Source organism: Cyanistes caeruleus, chromosome 2 (genome assembly GCF_971803275.1).
Source record: "Cyanistes caeruleus chromosome 2, bCyaCae1.hap1.1, whole genome shotgun sequence".
Taxonomy (NCBI): domain Eukaryota; kingdom Metazoa; phylum Chordata; class Aves; order Passeriformes; family Paridae; genus Cyanistes; species Cyanistes caeruleus.
The window spans coordinates 64,339,348-64,352,417 of NC_141702.1; the positions used below are offsets into that span (position 1 = coordinate 64,339,348).

The 13,070-nt window shown below is 38.9% G+C and overlaps 2 protein-coding genes across 12 annotated transcripts in view; one reads left to right on the forward strand and one right to left on the reverse strand.

The window, feature by feature from the left end:
* The window catches only part of MAP7 (microtubule associated protein 7), a 104,947-nt gene extending 101,846 nt beyond the window's left edge, over window positions 1–3,101 (forward strand). For all 11 annotated transcript variants that reach the window (XM_086877496.1, XM_086877493.1, XM_086877489.1 and 8 more), the window contains one exon: window positions 1,281–3,101. In XM_086877496.1, coding sequence (XP_086733622.1) covers window positions 1,281–1,291 — 11 coding nt within the window. In that variant the 3' untranslated portion in view covers window positions 1,292–3,101. The remainder of the gene's footprint in view (window positions 1–1,280) is intronic.
* A 2,073-nt stretch (window positions 3,102–5,174) lies between these two features.
* LOC111926802 (uncharacterized) overlaps window positions 5,175–13,070 on the reverse strand; it is a 28,488-nt gene continuing 20,592 nt past the window's right edge. The window contains exons 10-14 of the mRNA XM_023923518.2: window positions 11,013–11,141; window positions 9,334–9,448; window positions 8,326–8,460; window positions 7,029–7,154; window positions 5,175–6,158 (exon numbers count right to left, since the gene is read on the reverse strand). Coding sequence (XP_023779286.2) covers window positions 6,037–6,158; window positions 7,029–7,154; window positions 8,326–8,460; window positions 9,334–9,448; window positions 11,013–11,141 — 627 coding nt within the window. The 3' untranslated portion in view covers window positions 5,175–6,036. The remainder of the gene's footprint in view (window positions 6,159–7,028; window positions 7,155–8,325; window positions 8,461–9,333; window positions 9,449–11,012; window positions 11,142–13,070) is intronic.

A 13,070-nucleotide genomic window follows, 5' to 3' on the forward strand; every position in this document is an offset into this window, starting at 1 on the left:
TTTTATATATATTTAAACTCTGTTTACATTTTTAACAAATTTAAATTACTTGGGGACAAGAGCACATACCTTTGTAAAGCTATGCCTGCCAAGCTCATACAGATGCAGTGCAACAGTGGTGAGGCCTTACAGTTTCCTGGATGAGGGCCTTTCACATATACCTCACTTTCTGCCATTTGAAGTTGCTTGGAAAGGTTTGCCCTGTGCTTTCAAACAGAAGTGATAGCTGGTTTTCTGACCTTATGATCAGCAATTGGGTTCCAGTTTTGCAAGTGCAGTGCTTGACATGCTGTCTTGGTTTGAAAAGACAGGTGTCTGCTAAGGAAGGCGGGAGCCTCCCTTGAAATGGAAAATGTAAACCCCCTTCCTCGGAATTATTATAATCTTGAAATTAAAGGGCTCTCAGGCAAAGATATAGGAGTAGGAATAACAGTTCTTTACTAGTATGTATAAATAGTGAAAAAATAAAACAACAAAAACTACAACTTGATAGGAAAATTAAAATAAAAATGCAGTAGTACAAAACCCACTGTCAGAGTCAGAATACAACCTGACACCCTGTTGGTCAGGGTGTTGGTAGCAGTCAGATTAAATGGTGGCTGCAGTCCTCCTGCAGTGACAGACGTGGTCCTGTTGAAGCAATGATCCTGTGGGAGGGTGCAGTTTTCCTCTGAAGGTCCAGTGGTGGCGTAGATGTTTCCAGTCTTCCTCTGGGAATCCAGTGGAGAAGGCTGCCTGTGGTGTTCCCAGTCACAGACTATATCCAGGTAGGAATGCTTGGCTCCTCCCCTTGGGTGGAGCATCTCACCCTGGGAAGATGGAATTTTATCAGTCCTGCAGTGAGACTCAATGGCCCATGAACAGAAGAGACCCCCCTGGAGGAGGACAGGTAGTGGAGGAGATAAAGAACACTGCCCCACCTGGTTTTAACAGCTGGTAATAGAATACATACATTTGGTTACATCTTGCATTGCAACCCAAGACAGATGTGCATGCAGAAGGGGAGACTAATTTTTAAAAACTACTTTTTGAAATTCTGGATGTGCTTTCCTCATCAAGTTCCTGCAGGCATTGAGGGATGGTTTTCAGGACACTGGATTTTTCTGAATTACAACTTTTCAACAAATACTAATTTAGCAAATAAAATTGGATAGCGCTTTATTTTAATCTGGCCTAAAAGTGTAAGGAAAATCATCTCTCATTAAAATAATTGCTTAAGCACATAACACCTTGAAGAAAGAATTGCCACTCTGACCTGTCATGTTTACCTTCTGTTTTAGAAGTGATCTGATTGTTTCTTCTGAAGAACCAAAGGTGATATGAGCGTCTCTGCAGTCAGTGGAGTTTCTTCCATGCAATGAAGGAGTGTTTTATTTTTCTCTCCAGTTTTTTAAAGATTTCTTGAATACTTTTTTTGGAAGGACTTTAGTAAAACCAGCAGAAGAAATGAGGGGAATAGACTTGGATCACCATTCTAATAGCTTTCATCACTAGAAAAATCATGCTTCACATGCGTTACTTAATATGGCTATTTCCAACAAGCTTTTTTTGTTAGTAAATGAATATTTCTTAAGACACAAGACACTGGAATCTGGAAGTAACGGGCTGATTTGGGTGGTGGGACTGATTCTTTTTTGTTTTTAAAAAGGTGGGTGTTGGTTTAAAAGGCATAATTGTAAAATTGGCAAAGAATCTTTTACACTTTGTGGTTCTAATACTTGAAAAATAAATGCCTCATTGCTCTACAAGTAGAGTTAATGAGGTGTTTTATTTAAACCTGTTGGTTTAAATGTTATTGCAGAGAACTCTAATTATGGGGGCAAACTATAGGCTTCTGTATCAGGTTCTTGTAAATGTAATTCCTACAGGGACATTCTGTAAATTGAGACGTCACTATGATTTTCTCACGTTTTCTCTAAAAACACAAAACAAGACAGGTTTTAAAATGTGAAAATTTGAAAGCGTTATTTTTTCATGGACAAGAGTAAAAACTATTGTTCTCCTAGATTATGTATTTATGAATTTTGCTCAGTACAGAAAGAAATCATTTAATTGAATAAATTAGACAAATGTGGTAAAAAAGATACTGCAAACTTGATTTTTTTTTTTTAGTTACATCCAATTTCACAATACTATAAAAGACGTGTATGCATATGTGCACACACATACAGTGAAATACCTTGTTCTGAGTCCTGTAAATTGCTGCTGTTCCCAATGATGGAAGACTTTTCCTTTGCCTTATCAGACTATTGAAGACTGTGTGAAACCTGGGATATTTGAGTTTTGGATGATGATGCAGGTTTGGGGATTTCTGGGGTTTGCTCGTTTCAGAGCAAATGGAAAATGGTCATTTTGCTTTTTTATGTAGTGTGTGGTTTTTATAAAGCAGTGCAGTTCGAGTGATAAGAGGAGCGATGCAGGTTGCTTTCTCTTTAGTTTGATGCTGATTTCTACTGTCATTCATTGTTCCATCCCACACTTTTGGTTGCTGTTGTGCAGAACTGTAAAATCTTGCACGTTTTTGTGCTTTGCTAAACAATGCTGTTGGAGGCAGAGCTCGCTCTGGGTGTTTGGGTTTGAAGCATCGCCGAAGGCTTGAGGCATTGCTGTCTGAATCACTGAGAAGATCCTTGGGTAGGGGAAATGGAGGTTCATGGGCTCTCAGCTCCTGCTAACAGAGAATGTACCATTAAGATTCCTGCACTTGCCTTTAGTGTGCACTGAGCAAGGCCTCTGGGAAGCTGTGCAGAAAGTCTGTGCTAGCAGAAGAAATCCTCTGAGATAAGAGCCGAAGAATTTTTGAAGACATTTCTGCTGCTGCCAAGTGTACATCTTATAGAGGAGATGGGATAAAAGCAATGGAAATCAAATGAAAGAGACTTCATCTGCCGAAATATTTATGGAAAGGAAAAAACAGCCATCCAGTCAGAGTGCTTTCAATAGTAACTTGTGACACAGTAAAATGAATTGGGTTCCTTTCTTGCTTTCTTTAGTTTTCCATGTACATAGCCACAATATTTTGAAGTGTCCAAAATATGTAGTTTTTCTTTAAAACTATATATAGCATGTAAGTACCAAATAAAACTTGTTTGAAATATTTATTTCTACTTATATTTTCATTTTCTTGCATAACTGAAGCAAGAGTCAATCTCTTTTGGAAAATTATTCTTGCTGCTCATGGTCTGCTTAAAACTTTGCTTCAGGTTTCCTCTAATTTCTTTACTAAAAAATCAGAGACACAGTAAGAAAGAGAACAAAGAGATAGACAGTTACATATAACTTCAGTTTTAAGTCTTAGGGTTCATTTAGGATCAGGTTTAAATTGTGTTGATCTTGAGCTATTTAGGATTGGTTATAATTTATGCTCGTTTGTTTTTTGGGAGACTTCAGCACACTTAGCTTCAGTATTTGTGGAAAAATGGGTTGGCTTTATTTCTCACTTTTTTTTTCTTTGTTTATTTTTTGGTTTTTGGTTTTTTTTTAACAGGGCTGTATTAAAAACAGTTTATCATTACAATCAATCCACGTTTGCTACAAATGAGATCAAGAATTTCCTGTTTCAGCAGCCTGACATACAAAATAAAACCAAGGGAATTGAGAGTAGAAGTAGGTGCATGAATTTTTTATAAAGGATTTAATACTGAATTTTAAAATCTTTTGGTTAAGCCTCTTTTAATGCAAGGAAAATAGTTTCTCTTCTGTTGTTGTTCTTGACAATAAAATATGTTATGGGAGGAAGGCCAGCTCCTCTGCCTGCTATTGCAACTGGTTGTGTTGTTTGTACCATGAGGAGCAAGGTGGAACTACTCCATGAGGTAGAAGTAGCAGGTGCAGACAGCTGTTGTGAGGGCTGGGAAGCCTTCCCCAGCAGAGAGCTGTGTGCTTTGGGAAGGCTCAGCTCCATGCTCCTGTCTCCACAGCACAGCATGGATGCTCACAGGGATGATACTCTCTGAGTTATTTCAATACATCGCAGCTGCTGCACTGCTCACCATTAGCTCTGCTTGCTTCATGTCTTTTATCTCCTCATTCCTGATGAAGAATGCTTTGTTATTTGCTTTCTTGCTAAGACCTTGAAATAATGTTTGAGATTAAATACCTGAGAATACAGATACAAGACACATTCTACTATCATTACTTAATATTGCACTGTTTCTTTTTGGAAATTGATCTAAAATCACCCATGGAGGTGGTTTGCAGTTTGAGATTTTTTTTTCTTCCCAGGTGTGTCATTCACCCAGTCCTCTGTTTTAGAAAGTCCACCTGCCCAAAGCTGAGCACATGGTTTGTTATATGAGATTTCAAAACAAGATTCCTGTCATGCATGAATATTGAAAATACATATTGCTTTATCCGAAGTTTGTCTACCCTGCACTTTAATAAGCCTTTTTACTGCATTGAGTTTGGTTTTGGTTATTTTTACATGTTTTGGGTTTTTTTGTGTGATTTGTTGTGTTTGGTTTGGTTTTGTTTTTTTGAGGGTTTTTTTTTTTGGGGGGGGGGGGGGGGGGATGGTTGGTGTGTTTTTTCCCAAACAGTACCATTAGAAAGAACTTGAAGATATTAAAAGAAATCATTATCAAAAATGCCTCCCACAAGCACCAAAATTAAGCTTAGAGATTTGAGCCACAATAAAATGGAACATTGAGCTCTTAATTGACAGAACAACTTTTTAAACTATTTTTCTAATCTCACTTTTATTCCATGTTTTTGACTAGTATCAGCTCTAAAGCTCTACATGCACATAAGAGTTATGAGATGGTCAGAAGTACCTCCTGCTTTTGCCTGGGTAGAGTTAATATTCTTCACAGTAGCTCAGAGGGGGCTGTGTTTGGTTTTGTGCTGAACACAAGGTTGGTAACACAGGGATGTTTTAGTTACCACTCAGCAGTGCTTGCACAGAGTCTGCTTCTCACACCACTCCACCTGCCTGGGGTTGCAAAAGAAATTATGAGGGGACAGCTGGGGGCAGGTGACCACAGCAACATTCCATACCTTACATTGTCATGCTGGGCATATAAAACCAGGGGAAGGAAGAGGAAAGGGGGGTTGTTTGAAGCTACAGTGTGTGTCTTCCCAAGTAACCATTACACATGATGGAACCCAGCTTTCCTGGAGATGGCTGAACATCTGCCTGCCCATGGGAAGTATATATGTAAGAAAATGAGTTGAACTTAAACACATGACTACCTTTTTATTGTTCTTTAACTCCATTTAAAATGAAGCATCAATATCAAAATACAACAAAAATTCCTAATTTTGCCAAACATTTTCACTCTTTCCTTGTTGCAAGTAGCTTTGGAAATAATTTAACATTTGCAGAACACAGTTCTGTACTTAAACACATCTCACGCAAATCATTTGTGGTTCCTGCTGTGTTCTGTACTTGCTCTGTGCAACATTTCCTTGCCTTAACGTTCCTTTGCTCTTCTGTTGGAGGGTAATGCCTATAGTGTGGACAAGGATCAACCGTAAGGCTTCACCCATCCTTGTTTCTTACAAATTTCTTGCACTTTCTGAAGTGTCCCTCAGCAGTAACTTTCTATAGTAACCTGTTCATGGCTTTTCTACCTTTATAGTGTGGGCTGATTCAGTTACTTTCTAAAGTCCTTGGAGTCTGCTCTGAAATACAGGACATGGAACAGAAACAGAATAAAGATGAATGCAGAGTCACCTGCATACTTGGGAGATGCCTCATCAGTGGAATTAGCCTGTTGCATGAATAAAACCTCATTAATACAGTGCTGATTTTTCTGAAGGGCGGGTGAGGAAACCAAAAACCATGGAAGGTTAACGAAGCATAGCTGGTGTTTTTTGACATGTAGCCATGTCCTCAAGCACACTTAAGGGTCCAAGGACAAAGGGTCCAAGGAATTGTGTTTTCACCTGCTCCAATTCTTGTTATCGGGACATGTCTCCTGTATGACGAAACTGCAAGTAGAAGGAAAATTACAGGAACCAATGAAAAGAGTTGTTTCCTCTGAAAGTTCAGGCCCTTGGATCTGGTAAGTTTTCATAAGGCATTTGGCTTAAATATTAACTGTCTTCATGGTACATAGCTGCCCTGAGGAGCTCTTGAGTTTCTTCTGTTTGTTGACAGACTTGTTCAAGGAGTCTGGCCATTTGGCTTTTTCTGAATGCTAATGAAAAGTCTGGATCTGAAAAGGAATGACAGGTATTAGGCAACCTGCTGTTTTTTTCCCATGTTCTAATGCAGATGCATAGAAAACTTACTTTTCAGGTTACATACAGTTGGTTGGTGGTTCTTATTGCAGGTAAGGCAGAAAAATATCACACAAAGCAGATATAAATTCAGTTTTCATCCCTACAATCATTCAAGATTGCTGCTAAATTTTCCTGATCTGGATGTAAAAATTTCCATTGCCAAATTCAGCCTTATGCAGCAGCTGCCTATCTAGATATAGCAAGGTTTTTGGCTCTGGCTCTACATACATAAAAATATGTGCTATATACAGTTATTACCACATTATAACTCTCATAAGTACTCAACTTTTATCCAAAGACAAGAAGACTAGCCAAACCCAGGAAAAATATTAAGGAATGGACTTTAAAGTATGAAAATGTGAGACTTCCTGGCTTTAATATCAGCTAGTCATGCAGTTTCCTTATTTGCTTGCTTCACCAAAATAAACTAAAATCACATTTGAAAAACTTTTGAAATCCAGTGCCCAAAAATTCTTATATAGGATAAAAGCATATGTTCCCAAAGTCCCATTTCCCTGGATTCAGAAAGCTTTTAGTTTGAAAGCAAGCAAACAAAATCTTCCTGCCTTCATCAGGAGATACTCTTTATGAGCTGCTTTAAAACAGGTGAGGTAACAGCTACCCTTGAGATTTTTCTGTTTTCTTAAGTGAGCAGAGCTAGTCCCTGGAGAAGTCTGCACTGTTAGTGGTTGGACTCAATGATCTTAGAGGTCTTCTCCAACCCTAATGATTCTGTGATCTATTACTAAGCAGTGCCTGTTTGCTGCTGATGGGTGCAGGCAGCCTTGGCAGGAAGGACGTACCTGCTCGTAGTCTGCAGAATGTGGAGATGCCCAGCTGCTGAAAACGGACTTCCCGGTGGGTAAGAAAATTCCTGAGGTAGGCTTGAATCTCTCTAATGTGGTGCTTCCACAAAAGCATAATTTTTTCTGCATAAATGAGAGAACCACTGGAGATCAGTACGAACCTTTAAACACTTTGAAAACTGATTTTTGCAACATTTATAAGATCAATAATGACTCATCCACCTTCAGCTAAAACCAACATTACTAAAAAGATTGGCAAGGGACTTCCCTGTACTACAGCTTCTGATAATACTTAAGGTAAATAAAAAGTTGAGTAGGCTGCTGTGCTGGGAATCTGATCCCTGTGTAAGGGGTGGGCTGGTTCACAGACTGGTTGGCCTGGTAGGTGAAGCTGTCCATGAGATGATTATGATGTTTGATTCTGTTCACTACCTGAGAGTCTGCTCTGTTGCAAATCCTCAATGGTAGAAATGAAACAGATTTACATTTTCCCTTACTGGGGACTCACTACGTGTTTCAGTTTTCCTTATGTCTAATGTCTAACCATACCTTTCTAGAGAATATGGCAAGTACCATGTGAACACCCTTTTCTTGCAAACCTTAAAGGCTCTCAGCTACATGGGACAAGTATGTTATGCATAAAGATGTTCGTTTTCTACAGGTAAAAATAGTGCTCTTTTATTCTCTCCCATTGAAACTTCAAAAAATTTGGCTACATTCTTAAAAGCCACTTCTCTGCTCCAGCTAATTTATTCTAGAATGATATCAGCAGGTTTTGGTTCAGTAAGAGTTTTCCTCTTGCTGCTCAGGGAGCAGAGTTAATCTAAAATTTTGGAATACAACCTCTGGTGCCTGTGGGGGATGTCATCACATTTTACATACTGAGAAAGAAGGTCAAACAGAAAGATGTAACCTTGTCTGAAGTGACCCTTTTTGAGACAATTTCTCATCTCTCCCATGGTGAGGAGTATCTTAATGGTCTCTAGCCTTCCTACTGAAGTTCTCTGCAAGGACCTTAGAACTGAGGCTATGGACCAGCCCTGCAGAATGGCAGTTCTTGAAGAAGGCAACAAACATGTAAATCAGACCTTTATATATGGTCCACTTTCATCCCTGGACTTTCTCAAGCACTCAAGGACTGCTTTACTTCAAAGGTGACTGTAGGCAATTGTACTCTGAAAAATCTGTAGAGACCAAATGGGGGGTCACATAGGAATATTTAAGGTTGTTCAGTGCCTTACAGTCCTTTGGGAAAAGGCTAATTTTTAAGCACAGTTAATCCTGTGTGTGTTACCATGACCGCTCATGTGCAGGATGATGGAGGCAGCATGGAAGGATGGCTCTGGATGTTCTAGCTGGCCAGCCAGTCTCACCAAGCACTTTGTCAGAGGTCCATCCATCCACTGGACCATGTGTAACATGGCTCCTTCTGGAAGGCAGAAAGGTAAGAGAATAGTCTCTAAATAGGAACTCCAGTGTCAAAGAAATGAATGTAAGAGGTCTGCCAGAAACTGCTGAAATAGTGAATCCTTCATGCAACTGGAGAAGAAAATTAAGTGCTGAACTTGGTTAATAAGTATGTTCAGGTTGTAAAAAAGGGTCATGTTCTGAGGTTGTGCTCTCAGTAAGGTAAGGACATGGATTTGGTTCATATTTTTTTGGCTTTTTGTTCTGCAAAAATGAATCGCTTTATGTGCAAGATCCACTTTTGGCCTATTGGCTCAGTCTGTCCAGCAGGTACTGTGCTCTGCTTGCAGAGTTAAATGTGATATTGCCAGCTGCATGGCCATTACACCAGATGCAAGAGATGACTTGTTTGACAGACAATATCCAGTGTTGGGGTATGTTGGGAAAATTTATACTCATCCTTTCTGCTATAAAGAGTGCTGTACCTTTCAAGAATGTAAATTTGTTATCTCTGATAAAATACATGTGCAAAAAATTTCAAGATAAAGACCTGATTAGTATTTTCATCTTTTTTTTATGTCAGTTTCTGCAATGATAAAATTATTTCAGCCTGAGAAACTGGGAAGTGTTAGAATTAGAAGTAGACTGGCCATGTACAGCAGTAAAGTTCAGCACAAAAAAATTTAGAGTAAAGAGTTTTAAGGAGTTGAACAGAAGTGCAGACAATGGAGCCCATGTATCCTGCCAGCGAATTGGATTTTGTTCTTGAAACTTACAACTAAACAATGAATTTAAAGGGAAAGACTTGGGCTGTGTGTCCATCGCCTATTAGAATTAATAAAGGACATGTGTGCACTTCTCTGATTCAGCCACTGATGGAGGGTTGCTGCCATACCTTGCTTTGCCAGCTCAGCAAGGCAGGATGTCACATAATGAAGGGAGTCTTCCTGAGTGTCGGTCAAAAGCATGGTCTGAAGGAGACCTTCGACACAGCGGCTCTCAGTGATTCTCTGCCACAAGAGAGATTCATGGTTAGCACTTCCATTATGGTTTAGTGGTGTCTGGGGGCTTCAGAAGTGCTCCTACAGTACTGAGGGTTAAACCAGCAATAATGGAAACATCTCCTCCCAGATCTACCATAACCAAGTGAAAACATCTTGATTCAGAGATCACCTGTACTGAGAAATATATTTTATAGGCTGAAATGAAAACAGATCGGAGACTTGGCCTGTGCTGACCTGGATTAAAAGCAAAAAATGAGACCAAGAAATGGGTTCTGAATGAGTCAGCTGGAGGTGACTGTTGCTAGTGAAGTTGAACCATGAAGTCATCAGCTCTCTGAAAGGCCCTAACAATGGAAGCTGCTCATGGCTCCCTAGATAAGCTCATGTGTCTATCAACAAAAGGGAGTATCTTTTTCTGATACTCATTTTAAGCTGCAGTTTTTGAACTTGCTGCTTAGAGGTTCAAGGTGGATTTGAGACTGCTGCTTTTCAAGCTCCCATACTCTGTTTGTGTCCTGCTGGCATAAAAACAGCACTGTCTTTTTCCTCTTATGCCAAGAACTCTTATGTGTTTTAGGGAGCGTTCTTTAGAATTGACCCTGGAAACCTGGCACTCCCACTCATGTCTGTGTATTCACTTATGCAGTGAGAACTTTATACTCTGGATATTATAAAGCTTCATGAAGGTGAAGTAGCTCCCAGCTGATAACAGGATAATGTCACGGAATTTAAGTATTTTAAAGAAAGACTGTATTTGTCAAACTTTGAACAGACGATCCATTTTTATTCCTACTGTGGGCCTTGAGTTTAAGGGAATCTAGTTTCCTGCAAAACTTGATGTCACAGCTATTAGAAATTTATATAATTCTTAGTGAAAAAAAATTTCCTTCTGGCTGGTTTAAATCTCTGGAACTAGTAGTAAATGGATCATGAACAAAGAGAGAAAAAGAACTCAGTCTTGAAAAGTGTGCACTAGGAAGTGGGACAAAACAGAAATGAAGATTTGGTGGGGTTTTTTCCTCAATATTGATTGCTACTGGTGGTACTGTTTGATCAAGATACACTAAAAGGCAAGGATGAAAGGAAGTACATATGGAGTTTGAAGCAAAATCAGCAAGAGAGATCTTTACAGCATTTTGACATAGTATCTTGACAAAGAGGCAAAATGTACATCAATAGCTGGGGTTTAATTTCACAATGAATGGCAGCTGAAGCACGAGAGCCAGGAAATAAAGATTCAGTTCATAACAGACCTCAGATTTTCCTGAATGATTCCTTTAATCAGTATGAAATGTCCTTGCTAGAAGAACTTTGTATACCTATGATGCAGTCAAATTAGGTAACCACATCACTCATAGCAAAAACTAGATATTTCTTACTTTAATTAGTTTTTTTATATTGTATTGGGAAAATATGGCCCTTTTATTCATACATGCAATTTTGTGTAAAATATACAGCAAATTGGCATATGTTTAATTACCCCCAGAATTAATTTTTCTTTAATGCTGATTTGACATGAACACAATGTCAGCCTCACAGGGTATAGTTCAGTGACAAACACTGTACCTACCTGTCTGTTTTTGGAAAGGCTCAGGTTTTTGATGATGCAAGCAGTATGTCCAACAATCACAGGGTCTGTTTTATGTGCTGCCAGTAATGTCCCCAGGCTCTGCAGTAGCTCAGCACATGCCAAAGTATCCTGAGAAGAGCAACTGGTATCTCAGTTACATCCGATATGGACAACACGGCGCAATTTTGCAGTATGTTATGGAGAGATCAAACTTAAGTCTGCAAGAAGAGCATTAGTTTGCTTATTTAAAACAAAGATGTGGCTGGGTCCAGTGCTGCTTCTCTCAAGTATGGTCTGACTGGCACTGAATATTGAGCTCTTGCTATGGAAGGCTGGAGTCTTCAAGGTCGTGTAGTTTATTGTTGTTTCCATCAAATGCCTCACCAGGGTCATTGCTAGTCAGGGGAAGGATGTGTGATCCTGACTGGAAGGAGAGGTGGTCAGGGCTGGTGTGAAAGGCAGAAGCACATGGTGAAGTAACAGCAACAGTGCACCCTTGAGTACTTCAGCAATTTACCTGGCTACAATAATGGGTTGCATGTTTAGGTCAATTTGTGATCAGGCACCTCTTTAGTAAACATGTCCTGAACAACATCTTTACACACATTTCTCTGCTGTCTGATGATATTTTAGAAGTACTTTGCTAGGTACTTCTCTCTCCGTAGTCTTCCTCCAATTACCATTAATATTAATTGAATCACAGAATGGTCTGGGTTGGAAGGGATCTTAAAGATCATCTGGTTCCAAATCCTCTGCCATAAGCAGGAACACCTTCCACTAGGCCAGGTTGCTCAGAGCCCTACCCAACCTGGCCTTAAACACTTCCAGGGATGGGGCATCCACAAATTCTCTGGTCAACATGTTCCAGTGCCTCACCACCCTCACAGTTAGGAATGTTTTTTCTAATATCAAATCTAAACATTCAGTTTGAAGCCATTACTCTTGTCCTGTAGTTACCTGTGCAGTAATCTAGATTGGAGTTTGGATTACTGCACAGGTATTTACCTCAATAACAATATGGATTAAAGGGGCACTGCTGTGTGTGAGAGAAACCTGACTTCAACAGAGTTTGTATTAGGTCTACAGTTAAAAGCAAAAGATTACCTCTTGAGAGTGTTTTTTCTTTCAGTCTCCTTCCCTTAGAAATTTAGGGGCTTTTTATGCACTTCTGATTGTTCACAATGAACTATATTATTTGTACTACTTGGAAACCGAGATGCATTAGCAAGGGAGTTCAATCTAAAACAAATCATTGGTCCTATACACAGCTGCAAAAAACCACATAATTCTGAATCGTGTGAAATGTCAGGGTCACTAAAGCAGTGTTGAAAGGCAGATGTCTTTAAAAGTTACTTTAACTTTAATCTTTCTTTTGCTTAGGTTAAATTGCAAAAGTGTATCTTACTTTCTTTTAATACCCGCTGACATCTTCACTTAGCTCATTTTAAGCACTGTCACAACCAACAATCCTAAAATAAAACAGGAAAATAAGTGGAAAGGGCAGTTCTATGCCTAAACACAGGGCATTTAAAGAATCCTATATGTAGACATGACAGTAGATTTTCCTCAGTCTTGTTTTTCCTTCTCTTTAAAGGAAGAAATAATACAGTTTCAGATAATCAAATTACATTACCACCAATGACTGTTTTCTATGCTTTTGGGCTGAATGTCCTCTTTCTATGTAATCCCATCAACTACAATACTAATTTTTGATTTGCTACAGTCTGAGAGAAGGAAATTTTCTATGGATTATAAAGGAACTTTCTAATATATAATGACTTCCCTGCCAAAATCTTTTGTTTATTTAGGACCTACATTAGCAAGTGACAGTACTTGAATTTTGCTCAACTTCTTTTTTTGGCTGGAATATGGCTGAGGTTCAGATTTTGTTTTCTGGCTCAATCCTGCACAGTGCAAGAGAATCACGAGAAATCTGTGAGTAAAAATAGATCAAGTGATTCAGATGGATATTGATCTAATTTTTCCCAAAACTACAATACTAATAATAATAATAATAATAATAATAATAATAATAATAATAATAATAATAAAAAGGGC